The 21721-nt window shown below is 46.8% G+C and overlaps 1 protein-coding gene across 1 annotated transcript in view; it reads right to left on the bottom strand.

Annotated features, from left to right (window-relative positions):
* Positions 1–269: 269 nt before the first annotated feature.
* The window catches only part of NAA30 (N-alpha-acetyltransferase 30, NatC catalytic subunit), a 38225-nt gene continuing 16773 nt past the window's right edge, over positions 270–21721 (bottom strand). Inside the window, exons 4-5 of the mRNA XM_060262656.1 lie at positions 13495–13550; positions 270–2300 (exon numbers count right to left, since the gene is read on the bottom strand). Coding sequence (XP_060118639.1) covers positions 2163–2300; positions 13495–13550 — 194 coding nt within the window. The 3' untranslated portion in view covers positions 270–2162. The remainder of the gene's footprint in view (positions 2301–13494; positions 13551–21721) is intronic.

Genomic DNA, 21721 nt, shown 5'->3' with positions numbered 1-21721 from the left:
GAAGGAAGTAAGAGATGGGAAGAAGGAAGCAGATGACAACCAGTTGTTTGGGGGCCTGATAGGAGCCCTCCGAGGGCCCGATTCGGCCCCTGGACTGCATGTATGACGATACGTAGTGATAACTTTGCAGGCAGTTCTGTGCTAGTGCTGATCCATCAGTGGTTCTGCCCACACAGGCAGTAGAGAAAGATTCACACGTTAGACAGGGTGGGTGGGTGCAGAGGGAGAGACACAAACCCATACGCGTTGCGTCCAGAGAACAGCACCAGTTTTAAATTAAAATCCTTTATTTTTTTCCCAAATACAATTCACAACTTATACATAGTGGGGGAGATGCTCCGTCTGTGCAAAAATCAGGATGGCCTTCTTTACAATGTAGCTGTCCAGAACGGGGTCTTTTTCTCTGAAGTGTGACGGGAGGCAAAGTCCTCTCTCTCTCTCTCTCGCAAAAAGTTACAGCAACTTCAACCGTTTTGACAACATGACAAGTTGAAATCCCTAACAGACAACGTGGTAAGGCAAAAAAGTTGAATTCGGAAGGTTTTCCTCCCAGTATAAAAGGAAGATTTCCCTCCCAATATAAAGGAAGCAATTTTCCGTGAGTCACCTAAGGTTTCTTTCTTTTTTTTTTGCTTTTAGATATAGATTTTTATCAATGCTGTCACTGCCAAAAAAAAGTGTTTGCTTTTACATATTGCACTGACAGACATAAGTACATACCGTGTAACTGCTGGGTGGGAGGGGGACGTTTTGAACAAGTCTAAGTAGGTCCCAGCTGAACGGGGAGGAGGGGAACGAGTGAGAATCCAGCCTCGGACACGCCCTCTGCCAATTTTTTCCCCCAGAAGGAAATTAAAAACTGCAAGAGTTTTTGGCTTTTTTTTTTTTTTTGTGGAAATTGAGGAGGAACTGAAAAGCAGCTTGAAAAAATGGATGCACCAGGAACTGAAGACCAAAGTGTCGCCGTTCGTTTCGAACGCAGAAGCAAAGCCGACGTGAACCGATATCAAAATCATACCGTCTCGACTGCCTTGAAAATGGCTCTTTAGCTATCCCTAAATGGTAATTTTGATTAAATTAAAAAAAAACAATCAACCCAATTTACATTAATTTCGCCATTTCGTGTTTGAAAAGAGTCCCTCGCTCTCTTTAAAGGAACAAAGTGCATGAGCTCCCTTTTTAGCAGCTACACGAGATTTCTCCCCTCCCCCCCCCCCACTTCCTTGCTAGATAGAGAAGAGCTTTTGAAGCCTTTATCATTCTGGGTGAAGTCATCCAAATTAACAAAGTCTGAAATAATTTATTCTCAAAAATCCAGAATTTTAAATAAAAGCCATTCTTGCAAAGACCAAAAAAAAAAAAAAAAAAAATCAGGAAAAAAAAAAGCATGCATTCAAAAAACTTAGCGGTGAAGACAAATATACGTATCTACACAGGCACTGGCAGACGCAATTTAAATTGTTACCGGTACTCAATGTTAACACACACCCCACTCTACAATACAGTTTTTTTCATTCACTAATCACTGAGGTACCAATATTTAAGAATGGAAAGTTCATATTGAAAAATAAAACCTAAAACTTTGAAGCCTTTAAAAAAAAAATCTTCCCTGGGGGGGGGAGGAAACTAGGGTGAGTTTTGTATGAAATATTAGTATACTTAGAGAATTTTACAATCTACATTGGCTTTTTTTTTTCCCTCTCACTTCCTTTCTCCCTGGAACAAAAACAGAAAAATAATTGTTCCACGTAACACAGATTCTTGGAGAGCGTGCTCACCGTTTCATGTGACAGGAGTCGGTAGACTTGCAAATGGGGGGTGGGGGGGGGGGGAAAGAAAAATAAAGAACGGATTTTGGCCATCTACCGGCACGTCCTCCTGGATACTGAAACGCAACAAAACGAAAGGATCTGAAGTCTGAAATGATCTGTTGTTAAATTCGGAACAAAAAACGCGCCATGCCACACAGTGCAACGAATTTTGAGGTGCGACGCTCAGTGGAGACACTCACAGAGAAGAAGAGCTGCACGGGAGTTGTTACATGTCCACCTGCAAAGCAATTCCACACAAATTGCATTGCATGCAAAGGACACTGCGGCTGCTGCTGCATCATCAGGAAGATGAGTCCTCGGGGGGAGGGGGCGGCAGTCGACGGCCTCCGGTTAACGCAGCCACAGTTTAAGACGCAGCGCGTCCACTCCATTTAAATAGTATCTGAACAGCCTCTTGTCTCGCACAAAGCCAAGATTTTCATAAAGTTTCAATGCTGACTTGTTTGTGATCTCGGTTTCCAGGACGACCTAGAAAAGAGGAGACGTTTGTTAAGGAGAGCTGCGTTCTTTTGGGATGCTGCGGGGGACCTAGCCAGGCGAAGGCAAAGAAACCCCAAAGGTCGCTTGAAGGATTTAAAAGCAACTGCTGACGTGCGATGCAGGGAAAGTGGTTTGGGGGCGTTTTGCCCCACGTTCTGTTCACAGTACAAATCAAACAAACCGTGCAACACAATAACAATTCGTTCGTGCGAGAGGTATCAACGCAATTTATAAACAACTCTTAAAGGCGCAATAAGCCTCAACTTCACATAAATTTGCTGGTATCAAAATATCAAATCAATCACTAGTCGAGTCCTTGGACATAAGTATCTAAATCTCCAAGCATAGACTTGAAAAGTAGTTCTCACAAAGCGTCAGTCAGCGGAGAAAAGCCACAGTCAGAACGGAGACCAGTTTCGGCTATGCGCCTTTATCAACCGTAGATCTCTTGGCAATTTAATACTTTAAGGCTCCTCCACAATCGTCAAATCTCTCATTAACGGGAACCCCAGTCCAATTATTGCAACCGGGAAAATCTCACAAAATGTCTCAGCTGGTAACGTCCCTATAATGGATTGTTATTGTGTTACACAGTTTGTTTGATTTGTACCATATTCTCACAGTGTATCCTCTTGTTTATATTTAACCACGTTCTGTTCAAGCAGAAGTCTTGAGTCCTAAGAGGCATGCCCCATGAAACCTCAGAAGTATCCCAAGAACCATTTTTGAAAGCTAATATCCACCATCTTTATGAAACTGGGACCCAGTTGCTTCACGACTACGGTTCAGAACTGGTTTTCAAGCATGGTTCAAGCCACATAAGGGTGAAATGCTTACCACTGGATATACTTAAGTACACATGTTTTAAGCAAGCCTTGGAGGTTTTTAAACAGAGGCTATGAACATATGAAGCTGCCTTATACTGATTCAGACCCTTGGTCCATCAAAGTCAGTATTGTCTTCTCAGACTGGCAGCGGCTCTTTAGGGTCTCAAGCTGAGGTTTTTCACACCTATCTGCCTGGACCCTTTTTTGGAGATGCCAGGGATTGAACCTGGGACCTTCTGCCTACCAAGCAGATGCTCTACCACTGAGCCACCGTCCCTCTTGGCTGTCCGACAGCAATGCAGATCCTGTGTATTTAGGGGGAGGTGTTTGTGAGTTTAGAGCGGTTCCTCAGTGGAACAGGCTTCCTCGGGAGGTGGTGGGCTCTCCTTCCTTGGAGGTTTTTCAACAGAGGCTGGGGGGCCATCTGACAGCAATGAAGATCCTGTGAATTTAGGGGGAGGTATATGTGAGTTTAGAGCGGTTCCTCAGTGGAACAGGCTTCCTCCTCGGGAGGTGGGGGGCTCTCCTTCCTTGGAGGTTTTTCAACAGAGGCTAGATGGCCATCTGACAGCGATGAAGATCTTGTGAATTTAGAGGGAGGTGTTTGTGAGTTCAGAGCAGTTCCTCAGGGGAACCGGCTTCCTCGGGAGGAGGTGGGCTCTCCTTCCTTGGAGGTTTTTCAACAGAGGCTAGGGGGCCATCTCACAGCAATGAAGATCCTGTGAATTTAGAGGGAGGTGTTTGTGAGTTTCCTGAATTGTGCAGGGGGTTGGACTAGACGACCCTGGAGGTCCCTTCCAACTCTATGATTCTATGTCTGGGGTCAGAGGTCATTTCACACAGGTAGGATCCTGTAGGGCACCTCAAAAAGGATATTATAGCACTGGAAAAAGTGCAGAAAAGGCCAACTAGAATGATTACAAGTTTGGAACATTATCCCTATGAAGAAAGGTTAAAACACTTGGGGCTCTTTAGCTTGGAGAAACGTCAACTGCGGGGTGACATGATAGAGGTTTACAAGATTATGCATGGGATGGAGAAGGTAGAGAAAGAAGTACTTTTCTCCCTTTCTCACAATACAAGAACTCATGGGCGTTCAATGAAATTGCTGAGCAGTCGGGTTAGAAAGGATAAAAGGAGGTACTTCTTCACCCAAAGGGTGATTAACATGTGGAATTCAGTGCCACAGGAGGTGATCGCGGCTACAAGCATAGCCAGCTTCAAGAGAGGGTTAGATAAAAATATGGAGCAGAGGTCCATCAGTGGCTATTAGCCAGTGTGTATATATATGTGTGTGTGTGTATATATATATATATATATTAATTTTTGGCCACTGTGTGATACAGAGTGTTGGACTGGATGGGCCATTGGCCTGATCCAACATGGCTTCTCTTATGTTCTTATGACAGAGTCTCAGAGTGGCCTACAATCTCCTTTCCCTTCCTCCCCCACAACAGACACCCTGTGAGGTGGGTGGGGCTGAGAGGGCTCTCACAGCAGCTGCCCTTTCAAGGACAACCTCTGCCAGAGCTCTGGCTGACCCAAGGCTATTCCAGCAGGTGCAAGTGGAGAAGTGGGGAACCAAACCCGGTTCTCCCAGATAAGAGCCCGTGCTCTTCACCACGACACCAAACTGGCCACATTAACGAGAAGACAAAGATTCACCGGAAAAGGGAACACCACAAGGAAAAGTGAAAAGCAGCAGAAAAAGAGGAAGACTCAACAGGAGATGGGTGGCCTCTTAAAATAAAATTTCAAAAAGCTGCGTGGGCGCACTTAAGGAAGCCACAGCCCCTCCTGTTGGCAAGGCTTTGTCGAGGCCGTTAAAGATGACAGTAAAGAATTCATGACCTCTGATATATCCTCAGAAACCAGTTGGTGGTGCTTCACTCATGCACATAAGAATATAAGAGAAGCACTGTTGGATCAGTCCAGTGGCCCATCCAGTCCAACACTCTGTGTCACATAAGAACATAAGAGAAGCCCTGTTGGATCAGGCCAGTGGCCCATCCAGTCCAACACTCTGTGTCACACAGAGGCCAAAAAACCCAGGTGCCATCAGGAGGTCCACCAGTGGAGCCAGGACACAAGAAGCCCTCCCACTCTTGCCCCCCCCACCCCAAGCAACAAGAATACAGAGCATCACTGCCCCAGACAGAGAGTTCCAACAATATGCTGTGGCTAATAGCCACTGATGGAGCCACACACGGAGGCTGTCTCTCTGTCTTATTGCTATACTAGAAGGACCATACAGTAACTGGATCCTTCGAAGCAGGGGTCCTCAACCCCTGGGCTGCGGACTGGTCCCAGTCCGTGGCCTGTTAGCAATTGGGCCACGGAGCGAGGCAGAGGCGGCTGGTGGGGGAGGCTGCCTCTGAGAGAGGCCACACTGCCTCTTTTGTTCACTCAGTCCTGGGTGGGCGGAAGGGGCAGCTTAGCAGCAACCGTTGCCTAACTAGTGGGGACTGGTCCCTGGTCGGTGTTCCCTCCAAGCTGAGCTAGCGTGAGCTACCTCAGCGCTTTTTAGCCTCCGGCTCACACATTTTTGTCTTCGCTCAGGGAAAATGGCCTCAGAGCAAGCTGATGGATGCAAGAGCTCACAACTTTTAATGCCAGGAGCTCACAAAATAGAATTTTTGCTCACAAGACTCCACAGCTTAGAGGGAGGATTGTCCCCTGGTGCCAAAAAGCTTGGGAGCCGCTGCTTCAAAAAACACAGGCCTGGCCCTGCTCCCGCCGCCCCCCCCAACCCCCCCCCGGACCTCTGTAAAGAACAGGAATCGCATATTTATACCCCGCCCTTCTCTCTGAATCAGAGACTCAGAGCGGCTTACAATCTCCCAGATCTTCTCCCCCCACAACAGACACCCTGGGAGGTGGGTGGGGCTGAGAGAGCTCTGACAAAAGCTGCCTTTTCAAGGACAACCTCTGCCAGAGCTATGGCTGACCCAAGGCCATTCCAGCAGCTGCAAGCGGAGGAGTGGGGGAATCAAACCCGGTTCTCCCAGATAAGAGTCCGCACACTTCACCACTGCACCAAACTGGTATAATTATTTCATTATACTTTACTTTATTCGATTTATATCCCGCCCTACCCCACCGAGGTGGGCTCAGGGCGGCTTACAACAATAAAAGCTAACAGAGGTCGATTTAAATACGAATGAAATTATACAATAAAATACATAAAAACCTAAAAATACATAAAACTCACATCGATATACACTATGCTACTATTCCTTAAATCAGTCCTTCAAATTTCCAATATTCAGTAATCTGATGTTTAAGATTTAATATTCAGGCATTCTGCTCACAGTTAATTATATGCCAACCGGAAGAGGGTTGTTTTACAGGCCCTGCGGAACTGTTCAAGGTTCCGCGGGGCCCTCACCTCCTCCGGGAGCTGATTCCACCAACAGGGAGCTGCAATCGAGAAGGCCCTGTCCCTGGTCGCTTTCAGACGGGCCTCCTTTGGCCCAGGGATTGTAAGGAGGTTCTGAGACCCCAACCTCAGCACTCTCTGGGGGACATGTGGGGAGAGACGGTCCCTAAGGTAGGCAGGTCCCAGACCATAAAGGGCTTTAAAGGTCATAACCAGCACCTTGTACCGAACTCGGTATGTTATCGGCAGCCAGTGCAGTCCCCGAAGCCCCGGCTGGATGTGCTCCCGTCTAGGGAGCCCTAACAACAGCCGGGCAGCGGCATTCTGCACTAGCTGCAACTTCCGGGTTCGGCACAAGGGCAGCCCCATGTAGAGGGCATTGCAGTAATCCAGCCTCGAGGTGACCGTTGCATGGATCACTGTTGCCAGGTCGTCGCCCTCCAGGAAAGGGGCCAACTGCCTTGCCCGCCTAAGATGAAAAAATGCGGACTTGGCAGTGGCTGCTATCTGGGCCTCCATAGTTAGAGTAGGCTCCAGTAGCACCCCCAGGCTCCTAACCCTGTGCGCCGCTGACAGAGGCACACCGTCGAGGGCCGGTAAGGGAATCTCCCTCCCTGGACCACGGCGACCCAGGCAAAGGACCTCTGTCTTCGTCGGATTTAGCTTCAGCCCGCTCAGCCTGAGCCATCTAGACACGGCCTGCAATGCCAGGTCCAGGTTTTCTGGGACACAGGCAGGCCGGCCGTCCATAAGTAGATAGAGCTGGGTGTCATCAGCGTACTGGTGGCAGCCCAGCCCATATCTCCGGGCAATCTGGGTAAGAGGGCGCATATAGATGTTAAACAACATCGGGGATAGAACTGCTCCCTGAGGGACCCCGCAATCCAGCGGGTATCTCTGGGACAATTCACCCCCAATCGCCACTCTTTGTCCCCGACCTTTGAGGAAAGAGGTAAGCCATTGTAAAGCCAACCCCTGAATCCCCACGTCGGCAAGACGGCAAGTCAGCAACCGATGGTCGACCGTGTCGAACGCTGCCGACAGGTCTAACAGCATCAGTACCGCCGAGCCGCCTCGGTCCAGATGCCGCTGGAGATCATCCACCAGGGCGACCAGCACTGTCTCCGTCCCATGACCCGGGCGGAAGCCCGACTGATGGGAGTCAAGGACGGAAGCATCCTCCAGGAAACTCTGTAGTTGCAACGCCACTGCCCTCTCAATGAGTTTACCCAAAAAGGGTAAATTCGAGACCGGCCGATAGTGTGCCAATTCGGCCGGATCCAGTGTTGGTTTTTTTAAGAGGGGGCGGACCACTGCCTCCTTAAGAGGCGTTGGAAATTGCCCTTCCATCAGGGATCTATTTATGATATCCCGTATAGGATACCTAAGCTCCCTCTGGCAAGATTTAATAAGCCAGGAGGGGCAAGGGTCCGAATTGCAAGTTGTAGGGCGTGCAGACAAGAGGATCCTGTCAACTTCCTCCAAGCTGAGAGCGCCGAAACCATCCAGAATACAATCTGAAGACAGGCAAGGAGCCTCGGGTTCGGATACTGTCTCCAATATGGCGGGGGTGTCGCGGCAGAGCGACGCGACTTTATCTGCAAAAAATTTCGCAAAAGCCTCACAGCCTATTTCCAATTGACTAACATTTGGGTTGCCCTGTGGCAGCGTTATAAGAGTCCGAATTATGTTGAACAATTGTGCCGGGCGCGAAGTTGCAGATGCAATCTTAGCCGCAAAGTATGTTTTCTTTGCGGCTTTGACTGCCATCTCATAGGACTTCATATACTCTCTATAAGATGTTCTAGTCGCTTCGTCTCGAGTACACCGCCATTGCCTCTCTAGTCGTCTGAGTCCTCGCTTTAATTGCCGCAACTCCTGGTTATACCAGGGTGCTAGCTTTAGGCGAGGGCGCAGAGGACGTCTAGGTGCAATCTCATCGATGGCCCTGGAGAGCCTATCATTCCAGGACTCCACCAGGTCATCGAGGGAGTTGCCAGAGGGCCAGGGATCCCGTAGAGCCATCTGGAACCGTTCGGGGTCCATCTGGCTCCGCGGGCGAGCTAAAATAGGCTCGCCGCCTAAACGGGCTTGGGGTGGGATATTCATACGAGCCTTAAGGGCATAGTGGTCCGACCATGGCACTGTCTGAGCAGTAATATCATCCACTAAAATTCCCGCCGCGAAGATCAGGTCTAACATGTGCCCCGCCTGGTGAGTAGGCGTTGTAACAAACTGGGAGAGTCCTAGCGTCGCCATGGATGACACTAGGTCCATCGCCTGACTAGAGGACATGTCATCGGCATGGACATTGAAGTCACCCAGAATCAAAAGCCTTGGGTACTCCAATGCCCAGCCTGCTACGGCCTCCATCAGGGATGGTAAGGCGCCGGCTGGTGCGTTAGGCTGTCGGTACACCAGCCAAACCGCCAACCCCTCCCCAACGTCCCACGCCAAACCGGCACATTCAATGCCCCCAATCTCCGGAGGCGGGAGGGCCCGAAAGGAGTAAACCTCTCGTATGAGTATAGCCACCCCTCCCCCCCGCCCGCTAGTCTGGGACTGGTGAAAGACCAAGAATCCCAGGGGAACCAACTGGGAGAGAGCTACAGTCTCCCCTTCATGCACCCAGGTCTCGGTCACACATGCCAGGTCCATATCCTGCTCGGACAGGAACTCCCGAAGGGTAGAGATCTTATTATTGATGGACCTGGCATTACATAACACCAGTGACGGAGGCGGGTAATTTACTCTGGCCCTACTACTTGCCACCGTCGGGATGGGACGTAGGCTGGAATATTATATACTACAATGTAATAAAAATAAGAATAAGACATTGGATTTATATCCTGCCCTCCGCTCCGAATGTCAGAGCGGCTTCCTATCACCTTTATCTCCCTCCTCCACACAACAGGCAACTTGTGAGGTGGGTGGGGCTGGAGAGGGCTCTCACAGCAGCTGCCCTTCCAAGGACAGAGGGGCCCACAATCTCCTTTCCCTTCGTCCCCCACAACAGACACCCTGTGAGGTTGGTGGGACTGAGAGGGCTCTCACAGCAGCTGCCGTTTCAAGGACAGAGGGGCTCACAATCTCCTTTCCCTTCCTCCCACACAACAGACACCCTGTGAGGTGTGTGGGGCTGAGAGGGCTCTCACAGCAGCTGCCCTTTCAAGGACAACTCCTACAAGAGCTATGGCTGACCCAAGGCCATTCCAGCAACTGCAAGTGGAGGAGTGGGGAATCAAACCCAGTTCTCCCAGATAAAATTTCGCACACTTCACCACTACACCAAACTGGCTCTGCAAAGCTGCCACTGGGGGCTGCATGACTGGTGTGGATGCAAAGCCACGTATCTAGAGGGGCGCAGGTTCAGCAAAGGGGAGGGGAGGGGGCTGTGGGAAACTGCTTCTGGTGACACAAGGGGCACCACCGGGCACGATCCCCAGCACCAATCACCTCCCGTTGGCACAACCTCTACCATGGAAGCTCACTGGAGGGAGCTTGGGGCTGCCACAAGCTCTCAGCCCGGCCTGTCTCACACGGTTGGTGTTTTTGCGAGAGAACGGAAGAGGGGACGACAACATTCTAAGCTGCTCTGAGCCCCAGCTGGGGAGAAAAGCAGAATAAGAACATAAGAGAAGCCATGTTGGATCAGGCCAATGGCCCATCCAGTCCAACACTCTGTGTCACACAGAGGCCAATATATGTGTGTTTGTGTACACACACACACACACACGCACACACACGCACATATATATATATACACTGTGGCTAATAGCCACTGATGGACCTCTGCTCCATATTTTTATCCAATCCCCTCTTGAAGCTGGCTATGTTTGTAGCCGCCACCACCCCCTGTGGCAGTGAATTCCACACGTTAATCACCCTTTGGGTGAAGAAGTACTTCCTTTTATCCATTTTAACCTGACTTTACATTTACATACATAAATGCATGTAAATACAAAACCATAAAATCACCCCGTTTGCCTGTTACACCTGAAGTGCACAAAACTGGCCAGCAGAGTTTAAAAGCCTCCAAGTCACCCGGGACACCAGGATTACCCAGTATGCATTGCAGGTAAATACTGCGGGGCTCACAATCCAGTGAAATATGGAACGGTTCTGAAGCGCTTCAAGAACTCTCACTGAGTGTGGTTATACATCCACAGCATTCCAATGTATTTCTCTTTTAGAATGTGTATCAGAATAATTTTTGGAATTGACATACTCAAAATAGGGATATTGACTGTTTATCTCATTACATATACTTAACCCATTTCCACTATATTTTATTGTCTTCTTTTTTTCTAATGGCAAACTAGAACAATGTTAGCATGTTAAATAGCAAATTGGGTGGACAAGAGCATCGCTGTCCAATGTATTTCCCTTTTAGCCGTACTGACATAAACAGGGATATTGGCTGTTTATCTCATTACGTAAACTAAACCCATCTTCCACTCTATTTTAATGTATTTTCCTTCTAATGGTAAACTGTATGTATGTTACTTGCTAAAAGGTAAATTAGTTAGATGGGAAAAACCTCTGAGAAAGAAATGCCCTCTTTTTGGCCCAGGTTTTTAAAAATGAAGAGTGATTAACAGACATTCTCACATTTTGACATATTAGTGTTTTATGGCTTTCTCACGCTCATGCTACCCAGATCAAAGGTTTGCTCAATTTGTCAATTTTCCTATTCTGTCACTGGATCTTAAGCTTGTACCATTTTGCATTCTAAACCACCGCCTGCCAGCTATATGGAGCTCTGCTCACTGTACCAGATTCCTCGCCTGATGAAGTGTGCTTGGAGCACACGAAAGCTTACCTTGTGAATAAAACTTTGTTGGTCTTAAAGATGCTACTTTGTTCTACTCGTACACAATGTTTATGTACTGTTGTTTTAATATTATCAACCCTACTGGAGAGCCAGTTTGGTGTAGTGGTTAAGTGTGCGGACTCTTATCTGGGAGAACCGGGTTTGATTCCCCACTCCTCCACTTGCAGCTGCTGGAATGGCCTTGGGTCAGCCAGAGCTCTGGCAGAGGTTGTCCTTGAAAGGGCAGCTGCTGTGAGAGCCCTCTCCAGCCCCACCCACCTCACAGGGTGTCTGTTGTGGGGGAGGAAGGGAAAGGAGATTGTGAGCCGCTCTGAGACTCTTCGCAGTGGAGGGCAGGATATAAATCCAATATCTTCATCTACCTCACAGGGTGCCTGTTGTGGGGGAGGAAGGGAAAGGAGATTGTGAGCCGCTCTGAGACTCTTCGGAGTGGAGGGCAGGATATAAATCCAATATCTTCATCTGCCTCACAGGGTGTCTGTTGTTGGGGAGGAAGGGAAAGGAGATTGTGAGCCGCTCTGAGACTCTTCGGAGTGGAGGGCAGGATATAAATCCAATATCTTCATCTGCCTCACAGGGTGTCTGTTGTGGGGGAGGAAGGGAAAGGAGATTGTGAGCCGCTCTGAGACTCTTCGGAGTGGAGGGCGGGATATAAATCCAATATCTTCATCTACCTCACAGGGTGCCTGTTGTGGGGGAGGAAGGGAAAGGAGATTGTGAGCCGCTCTGAGACTCTTCGGAGTGGAGGGCAGGATATAAATCCAATATCTTCATCTGCCTCACAGGGTGTCTGTTGTTGGGGAGGAAGGGAAAGGAGATTGTGAGCCGCTCTGAGACTCTTCGGAGTGGAGGGCAGGATATAAATCCAATATCTTCATCTGCCTCACAGGGTGTCTGTTGTGGGGGAGGAAGGGAAAGGAGATTGTGAGCCGCTCTGAGACTCTTCGGAGTGGAGGGCGGGATATAAATCCAATATCTTATTCTATCTTCTTCTTCTATTTTGCAAGTGCATTCTGGCCAGTTCAAGCACATATTGTTAGAAGAAAAAGAACACGAACACAGAAGCAGCAGGAAGAGGAGGAGGAGGAGTAGATTGGATGTATACCCCACCCTTTGCTTGGAGTCTCAGGGAGGCTCACAATCTCCTTTCCCTTCCTCTCCCCACAACAGACACCCTGGGAGGCAGGTGGGCCTAAGAGAGCTCTGTGACTGGCCAAGGTCACTCAGCAGCTGTGCGTGGAGGAGGAGTGGGGAATCAAACCTGGTTCTCCCAGATTAGAGTCCACCATTCTTAACCACTACACCAAAATGGCTCTTGGCAAAAGGCTACTGCAGCCTCCCCAAGGGAGAAGAGAAGAAAACATTTGTTTCCCTGGGCTTACCCTGGCCCACACGGAGTCAGGGATAGCAAAGGAAATCCCCAAAAGGATTAGCCAGATGGACACAGGGCAGTGTGGCCGACCTGACTCAAAAAGGGGGGCTGCTACTTCCTGTGCCAGGCTCAAAAGGGGGGCTGCGACTTCCTGTGCCATGCTAAAAAGGGGGGCTGCGACTTCCTGTGTCAGGCTCAAAAGGGGGGCTGCTACTTCCTGTGCCAGGCTCAAAAGGGGGGCTACTTCCTGTGCCAGGCTCAAAAGGGGGGCTGCTACTTCCTGTGCCATGCTAAAGAGGGGACTGCTGCTTCCTGTGCCATGCTAAAAAGGGGGGCTGCTACTTCCTGTCAGGCTCAAAAAGGGGGCCTGCTACCTCTCCTAGGCTTCACTTCCCCCGACTCAGTTAAAGTTTGTGCTAAAGTAAGAATATAGGAAGACCACTGTTGGATTAGACCAATGGTCCATCTAGTCTAGCATCCTGTCTCACATGGTGGCCAGCTGTAAGAACATCAGAAGAGTCCTGCTGGATCAGACCAGAGGTCCATCTCATCCAGCGTCCTGTCTCATTCTCACACAGTGGACAACCAGTTCCTCTGGAGGGCAAACAGCAGGGTAGAGGCCAAGGCCTTCCCCTGACATTGGGATTCAGGGTTGACTGCCTCTGAACATGAAGCTTTACATCCTGTTCTTAAGTTTCCTACACCGTAAATATTAATGGACGGCCTTCAAGGCATGCAGTTATAGCTCCTTCTAAAGGAAAGAGACTCACCTCGTCGCAGTCTCCTTCTACCATGGCATAAATAGCTTTCTTAACCAAGTTTGTACCTGGAACACAGATAAAAAAGCAGCACATTTAACTAAAGAAGCTATTTCAACACATATTAGCAATCCAAAGATCACAACCCACACAGCAAACACACATATGGATAACTCAAGCAAGATAAATTGCTACTCCAACATATTCTACAATCACATAAAAACGAGAGAGAAGTCCTGCTGGATCAGACCAGACAGGGTCCATCTAGTCCAGTCTCCTGTCTCACACAGAGGCCAACCAATTCCTCTGGAGGGCCAACAACAGGACAGAGAGGCTGAGGCCTTCATCAGAACATCAGAAGAGCCCTGCTGGATCAGACCAGGGGTCCACCTAGTTCAGTATCCTGTCTTACACAGGGGCCAACCAGTTCCTCTGGAGGGCCAACAACAGGGCAGAGAGGCCAAGGCCTACATAAGAGCATCAGAAGAGCCCTGCTGGATCAGACCAGTGCGGGTCCATCTGGTCCAGCATCCTGATCAGTTCCTCTGGAAGGCTAACAACAGGAAATAGAGGCCGAGGCCTTCATAAGAACATCAGAAGGGCCCTGCTGGATCAGACCAGGGAGGGTCCATCTAGTCCAGCCTCCTGTCCCACACAGTGGCCAACCATTTCCTTTAGAGAGCCAACAACAGGGCAGAGAGACTGAGGCCTTCATAAGAACATCAGAAGAGCCCTGCTGGATCAGACCAGTGGTCCATCTAGTCCAGCATTCTGCCTCACACAGTGACCTGCCAGATTCTCTGCAGGTCCAATAACAGGGCATAGAGGGAGAAACCTTCATTAGAACATCAGAAGAGCCCTGCTGGATCAGGCCAGTGAAGGCCCATCCAGTCCAGCATCCAGTCTCACACAGTGTCCAACCAGTTCCTCTGGAGGGCCAACAACAGGGCATGGAGACCGAGGCATTCATAAAAACATCAGAAGAGCCCTGCTGGATCAGACCAGTGAGGGTCCATCTAATCTAGTCTCCTGTATCACACAGTGGCCAACCAGTCCAAGGCAGGGCTTTGGCCAGCACTGAAAGGGAAAATTGGGTATGGGATGCTGCAGTGCCCTCTGCTGGCTATGGTCCTGAGCTAAGGTCTTCCCCTGATGTTGCCTCTTAGCTCTGGGATTCGAGGTTTAGTGCCTCTGAATGTTCCTTTCCTGGCACACACAGTTAGCATCCTGACATTAAAATTTCACAACTACATTGCCCGTGCTTTTAGAGACTTTGTGTTTCATTTGGCAGGCTCCCGATAAGGGTGACTGACCTTCCTCCCTGATTCTGGTAAAGAAAAGTAGATTTTTATACCCCGCTTTATACCTTAAGAAAAGCAGCTTTCAATTGCCTTCCCTTCCTCTCCCCCACAACAAGAACCTTGTGAGGTAGGTTGGGGCTGAGAGAGTCCTGAGACAACTGAGACCGGCCAAGGTCAACCAGCGGGCTTCATTCAGAGAAGTGGAGACCCAAAGCCGGTTCTCCAAATTACAGTCTACTGCTCTTAACCATTATACCACACTGGCTGGCTGCGGATGTGTTACTGAATTGTTTTAGATGCTGCTTTTAATTGTTCAAGCTGCCCGACTGTGTGGAAAGGCAACGCAAAAACGTTTTCAATAAAATAAGGAAAATAAATCCACCACACAGTGCAAACAGGCAAGGAGACAAAAGGTTTTTAATGGTCAAGCAGTCATTATGCAACCAACATTTGACGAAGTCGTCAGAAAATCATCACACGCACACATAATTCCACAATGTGTGGGTATATATATGTGTGTGTACACACACACACACACATTTATTGGCCACTGTGTGACACAGAGTGTTGGACTGGATGGGCCATTGGCCTGATCCAACATGGCTTCTCTTATGTTCTTACGTGACACAGAGTGTTGGACGGGATGGGCCGTTGGCCTGATCCAACATGGCTTCTCTTATGTTCTTATGTGTGACACAGAGTGTTGCTGGATGGGCCACTGGCCTGATCCAGCATGGCTTCTCTGATGTTCTTAAGTGTGACACAGAGTGTTGGACTGGATGGACCACTGGCCTGATTCAACATGGCTTCTCTTATCGTCTTATGTGTGACATGGAATGTTGGACTGGATGGGCCACTGGCCTGATCCAACATGACTTCTCTTATGTTCTTATGTGTGACACAGAGTGTTGGACTGGATGGGCCACTGGCCTGATCCAACATGACTTCTCTTATGTCCTTAGGTGACACAGAGTGTTGGACTGGATGGGCCACTGGCCTGATCCAACATGGCTTCTCTTATGTTCTTATGTGACACAGAGTGTTGGACTGGATGGGCCATTGGTCTGATCCAACATGGCTTCTCTTATGTCCTTATGTGACACAGAGTGTTGGACTGGATGGGCCATTGGCCTGATCCAACATGGCTTCTCTTATGTTCTTCTGTGACACAGAGTGTTGGACTGGATGGGCCACTGACCTGAACCAACAGGGCTTCTCTTATGTTCTTCTGTGACACAGAGTGTTGGACTGGATGGGCCATTGGCCTGATCCAACATGGCTTCTCTTATGTCCTTAGGTGACACAGAGTGTTGAACTGGATGGGCCACTGGCCTGATCCAACATGGCTTCTCTTATGTCCTTAGGTGACATAGAGTGTTGGACTGGATGGGCCATTGGTCTGATCCAACGTGGCTTCTCTTATGTTCTTAATGCTTCTGTCCAACAGCAGAGAAGCTGCAGCTATAATCCGTGATAGACAGTTAGTCACTGTGTTTGTGTAAAGTGCGCTCAAGCAGTGTTCCCTCTAGGCTGAGTTTGCGTGAGCCTCCGGCTCTGGCTTTTAGCCTCCAGCTCACACATTTTTGTCTTAACGCAGGAAAAATGGCCCCGGAGCAAACTAATTTATACAGCAGCTCACAACTTTCATGCCAGTAGCTTACTGGAATTTTTGCTCACAAGACTCCACAGCTTACAGGGAGCAGTGTTGTCAAGCTGCAGCCAACCCAAGGTGATCCTGTAGGGTTCTGAAGGCAAGAGATTCCAGAGGTTTGCTACTGTAAGATGCTACAGAGCCACTGGCCAGGATTGCAGGGTCGGCCTTAGTCAGTATTTAGATGGGAGACCACCAAGCCCCACTCACCTCACAGGGTGTCCATTGTGGGGGGAGAAGATATAGGAGTTGGTAAGCCGCTCTGAGTCTCTGATTCAGAGAGAAGGGCGGGGTATCTATCTGCAGCCGCCTTCTTTTTGGTTAAAACAATTTTATTTAGTAACATATGGTTAACAATATCTATTTCTTGCATCGTTAATAACTTCTTTTTATCTATCTCATATGTTACTTTCTAACCACCCCTCCCCCCGTTACTTGACCCCCGCCGGTGTTATTTACTTAAAATACTAATATTTAAAGGTACCTTTAACTAATAAAAACAAAGATTAATATCCTTCTTCCTTCTAATAATCAATATCAAAAATTGTCCAATGTCCTTTTACTTTCCACTCTTTTTCTACATATCTTCTAAACTTTTTCCACTCCGTCTTAAAAACTTCTAAATCACAGTCTCTTAAAATTCTTGTTAATTTGTCCATTTCACTCCATGTCATAACTTTTGCAATCCAATCCCATTTTTCTGGTATTTTTTCTTGCTTCCACAACTGCGGATACAATGCCCTAGCAGCTGAAAGCAAGTACCAGATTATAGTTCTATCTTCTTTTGGAAATTTTTCCATTTGTAATCCCAACAGAAAAGTCTCTGCAACTTTCTTAAATTCATATCCCAAGATCCTAGAAATTTCTTGTTGAATCATCTGCCAATACTTTTTTGCTCTTTCACAAGTCCACCACATATGGTAGAAAGAACCTTCATGTTTTTTACATTTCCAACATCTGGCATCTTATTGTTCATCTCTGCCAACTTTTTAGGAGTCATATACCACCTATACATCATTTTAAAACAATTTTCTTTAATACTGTGACATGTCGAAAGCTTAATAGAATTCTTCCACAAATATTCCCAAGTTTCCATCTGTATTTCTTTATTTACATTAATTGCCCACTTTATCGTTTGAGATTTTACTACTTCATCTTCCGTAGACCATTTTAGAAGTAATTTATATAGTTTTGAAATGAATTTTTCGTTATCTCCAAGCAGAACTCTTTCCATTTCTGTTTGCTCTTTTCTTATTCCTTCAGTTTTAATATCCTTTTCCACCAAGCTCTTTATTTGTTGCATTTGAAACCAATCATATTTATTATTCAGTTCTTCAGCAGTTTTCAATTCTATTTTGCCACTTTATATTTTTAATAGTTGGTTGTATGACAACCTTCTTTAGCATGATGCTTCAAAGAGCCGCAGTAGATCAAGATGATGACGATGGTGTCTACATCCGCTATCGCACCGATGGCAGCCTGTTCAATCTGAGGCGACTAAAGGCTCACTCCAAGACAATGGAAAAACTTATCCGAGAGCTACTGTTTGCTGATGATGCTGCACTCGTCTCCCACTCGGTATCAGCTCTGCAGCATATGACGTCCTGCTTTGCAGAGGCTGCCAAGCTATTCGGCCTAGAAGTTAGTCTGAAGAAGACAGAAGTTCTCCACCAGCCTGCACCCCAGGAAGATTATCACCCTCCCTGCATCACTGTGGGTGAATCAGTTCTGAAGACAGTCCAGCAGTTCAGTTACCTGGGGTGCATCATCTCCTCAGATGCCAAGATCGACAAGGAGATTGACTACAGGCTGGCAAAGGCAAACCGTGCATTTGGCCAACTGCACAAAAGAGTGTGGAGCAACAAGCATCTGAAAAAAGGCACAACGATCAATGTTTACAAAGCGGTTGTGATGACAACCCTAATCTACGGCTCCGAATCGAGGGTTTTATACCGTCATCACCTGCAACTCCTTGAGCGCTTTCATCAGCGCTGCCTTCGCACCATCCTCAACATCCACTGGAGTGACTTTGTGACCAACACTGAAGTCCTCAAGAGGGCGGAGGTTACAAGCATCGAGGCACTGCTGTTGAAGACGCAGCTGCGCTGGGCAGGGCATATTTCTAGGATGGAAAACCACCGCCTTCCCAAGATTGCTCTGTATGGCGAACTTTCCACCGGCCATCGAAATAGAGGGGCACCAAAGAAGAGGTACAAGGACTCCTTGAAGAAATCCCTTGGCACCTGTCGCATCAACCATCACCAGTGGTCTGACCTAGCCTCAGATCGCAAGGCATGGAGGCACACCATCCACCAGGCTGTCTCTTCCTTTGAGAATGCACGCATAGCTGGCCTTGAGGACAAAAGGAGATTGAGAAAAAATCGCACTGCTACAGCACCAACCCCAAATCAGACTTTTCCCTGCAGCCACTGTGGCCAGATCTGCCTGTCCCGCATTGGTCTTGTCAGCCACCAGCGAGCCTGCAGCAGACGTGGACTACTGCACCCTTCTTAAATCTTCGTTCGCGAAGGCAAGCCGAGAGAGTGTATGACAACCACTTTTCTTCACCCAGCTGTTATTTTTATTACTTCTGCTGGCACTATCCATAACGGCTTTCTCTCATCCCCATATTTTTTATATTTCATCCACATATTTAACAGGTTGTTTCTTATATAATGGTGAGAAAAAAAACATCCATCTTTTTTTTCCATAATACATATAAGCGTGCCAGCCAAATTTATTTCCATGACCTTCCAACGCTAAGAGTTTTTTGTTTAACAGCATCATCCATTCTTTTATCCACACTAAACAAACTGCTTCATGATATAATTTTAAGTCTGGTAATTGAAATCCACTTCTCTCTTTTGCATCTGTTAAAATTTTCATTTTAATTCTTGGTTTCTTCCCAGGCCACACAAATTCTGAGATTCTTCTTTGCCATCTATTAAATTGTTTACTGTCTTTCACAATCGGAATAGTGTGAAATAAATACATTATTCTTGGCAGAATATTCATTTTAATTGCAGCTATTCTGCCCAGCAATGACAAATTAAGTTTATTCCATTTTATCATATCTTCATCCATTTTACGCCATAGCTTTTTATAATTGTTTTTAAACAAATCAATATTCTTCATTATCTCCACACCCAGGTATTTTACCTTAGAGGTAACGTCACAACCCGTTAGCTTCTGCAATTCCTTTTGCTTATTTACTTGCATATTTTTACACAGAAGTTTTGATTTTTCTTCATTAATATAAAGTCCCGCCAATTCTCCATATTCTTGTATTTTAGCTAACAACAAAGGTGTTACTTGTATGGGATTTTCCTTTATAAACATTATATCATCTGCAAATGCTCTATATTTATAAGTAAATCCTTTTACTTTTAATCCTTCTATTTCTTTGTCTTCTTGGATTTGCGTCAGTAAGATTTCAAGAGTCATTATAAACAACAGTGGGGAAAGCGGACAGCCTTGTCATACCTTTGCTAATTATCATATCTTCTGTAAGATCTGCATTTATACATAGCCTTGCACGTTCAGTATATATTGCTTTTATCATCCTTTAAAGTTTTCCCCCAACTCCATTTTCTCCATTACTGCAAACATAAAGTCCCAATTTAAATTATCAAATGCTTTCTCTGCATCCGCAAAGAATAATGCTAATTCTAATTCAGCCAGAAAAGAATAATTCCTTTTCTGGCTGTCTTTCATAATATTCTACAATATTTACAACAGTTCTAATATTGTCTCTGATTTGCCTTTTGGGGAGAAACCCCGCTTGATCCTCCTTTATAAAATTTTTCAGATGTTGTTTAAGCCGCTCTGCTAATATTCTTGTGTATATTTTATAATCATTATTTAATAGTGAGATTGGTCTGTAATTTTTTACACTCGTGACATCTCTATCTTCTTTTGGAATCAACGAAATAACAGCTTCCTTCCACGTATTTGGTATTTTCCCTTTTATTCTTATCATGCTCATCAATTTCTGAAGTTTCGGTTTTAACTCCTCTTTGAAGGTTTTAAAAAATTTAGTTGTATATCCATCTGGCCCAGGTGCCTTTCCAATTTTCATTGCATTAATCGCTGCTTCAATTTCTATTTTTTCAATTGGATCATTCAAAACTTTCCCCATATTGTCTATTAAGGGTGCTATTTTAATGTTTAATGTTCCATCTTTTCTTTCTTTATTTTAACACCCTTAAATAATTTGGCATAATACTTTAAAAAATTCTCTTTTTATTCCTTCTTGATCTACCACCTCTCTTCCATCAACCACAATTTTATTAATAATTTTGCTTTCTCTCTTTTTCTTCAGTTGCCAGGCCAAATATTTTCCAAGTTTATTTGCTCCTTCGAAAGATTTCTGCTGCAATCTTTTCAGATTCCATTTCAGTTCTTTATTTAACAAATGTCTCATTTGTGTTTGTAATATTGTAATCTCCCTCATAATTTTCTTTTTCCCTGGCCTTTCTCTCAGTTCCCCTTTTTTCTTTATTTCATTTTGAATGTCCAACATCTGTTTTTCTTTTGCCCTCATTATTCAAACTAATGGAGGCCCAGATAGCAGCCACTGCCAAGTCAGCATTCTTCCACCTGAAGCGGGCGAGGCAGTTGGTCCCCTTTCTGGAACGTCGCAACCTCGCAACAGTGATCCATGCAACGGTCACCTCAAGATTGGACTACTGTAATGCCCTCTACTTGGGGCTACCTCTGTGCCGGACCCGGAAGCTGCAGCTGGTGCAGAATGCGTCGGCCAGGCTACTATTGGGGCTCTCGAAATGGGAGCACATACGGCCGGGGCTGCACGAACTGCACTGGCTGCCAATTACCTACCGAGTCCAGTACAAAGTGTTGGTTATTACCTTTAAAGCCCTATATGGCCGAGGACCAGCCTACCTAAGGGACCGTCTCTCCCCACATGAACCCCAGAGGGCACTGAGGTCAGTGGGTAAAAACAAAATGACCATCCCTGGGCCGAGAGAGGTCAAACTTAAAAATACCAGAACACGGGCCTTTTCAGCCACGGCTCCTGCACTGTGGAACCAGCTTCCGGAGGAAGTGCGGGCCCTGCGGAACCTTGACCAGTTCCGCAGGGCCTGCAAGTCCGCCCTTTTCAGACAAGCTTATACTGATACCAACTGCTGAGTTGCTTGGAATAAAGAGCCGCCATCCATAATACGATCATGGAACCACTTAAACTGGCAGAACCAGCGCCAAACAATTTTATTGCTGCCAGATACATTTAATACAATTTGAACTATGTATTTTAATTTAATTGACT

This window comes from Heteronotia binoei, chromosome 21, assembly GCF_032191835.1.
Source record: "Heteronotia binoei isolate CCM8104 ecotype False Entrance Well chromosome 21, APGP_CSIRO_Hbin_v1, whole genome shotgun sequence".
NCBI classification, from domain to species: Eukaryota; Metazoa; Chordata; class Lepidosauria; order Squamata; family Gekkonidae; genus Heteronotia; species Heteronotia binoei.
Note: the sequence above shows the minus strand (reverse complement) of the source record. Positions and strands in the feature narration are given on the sequence as shown.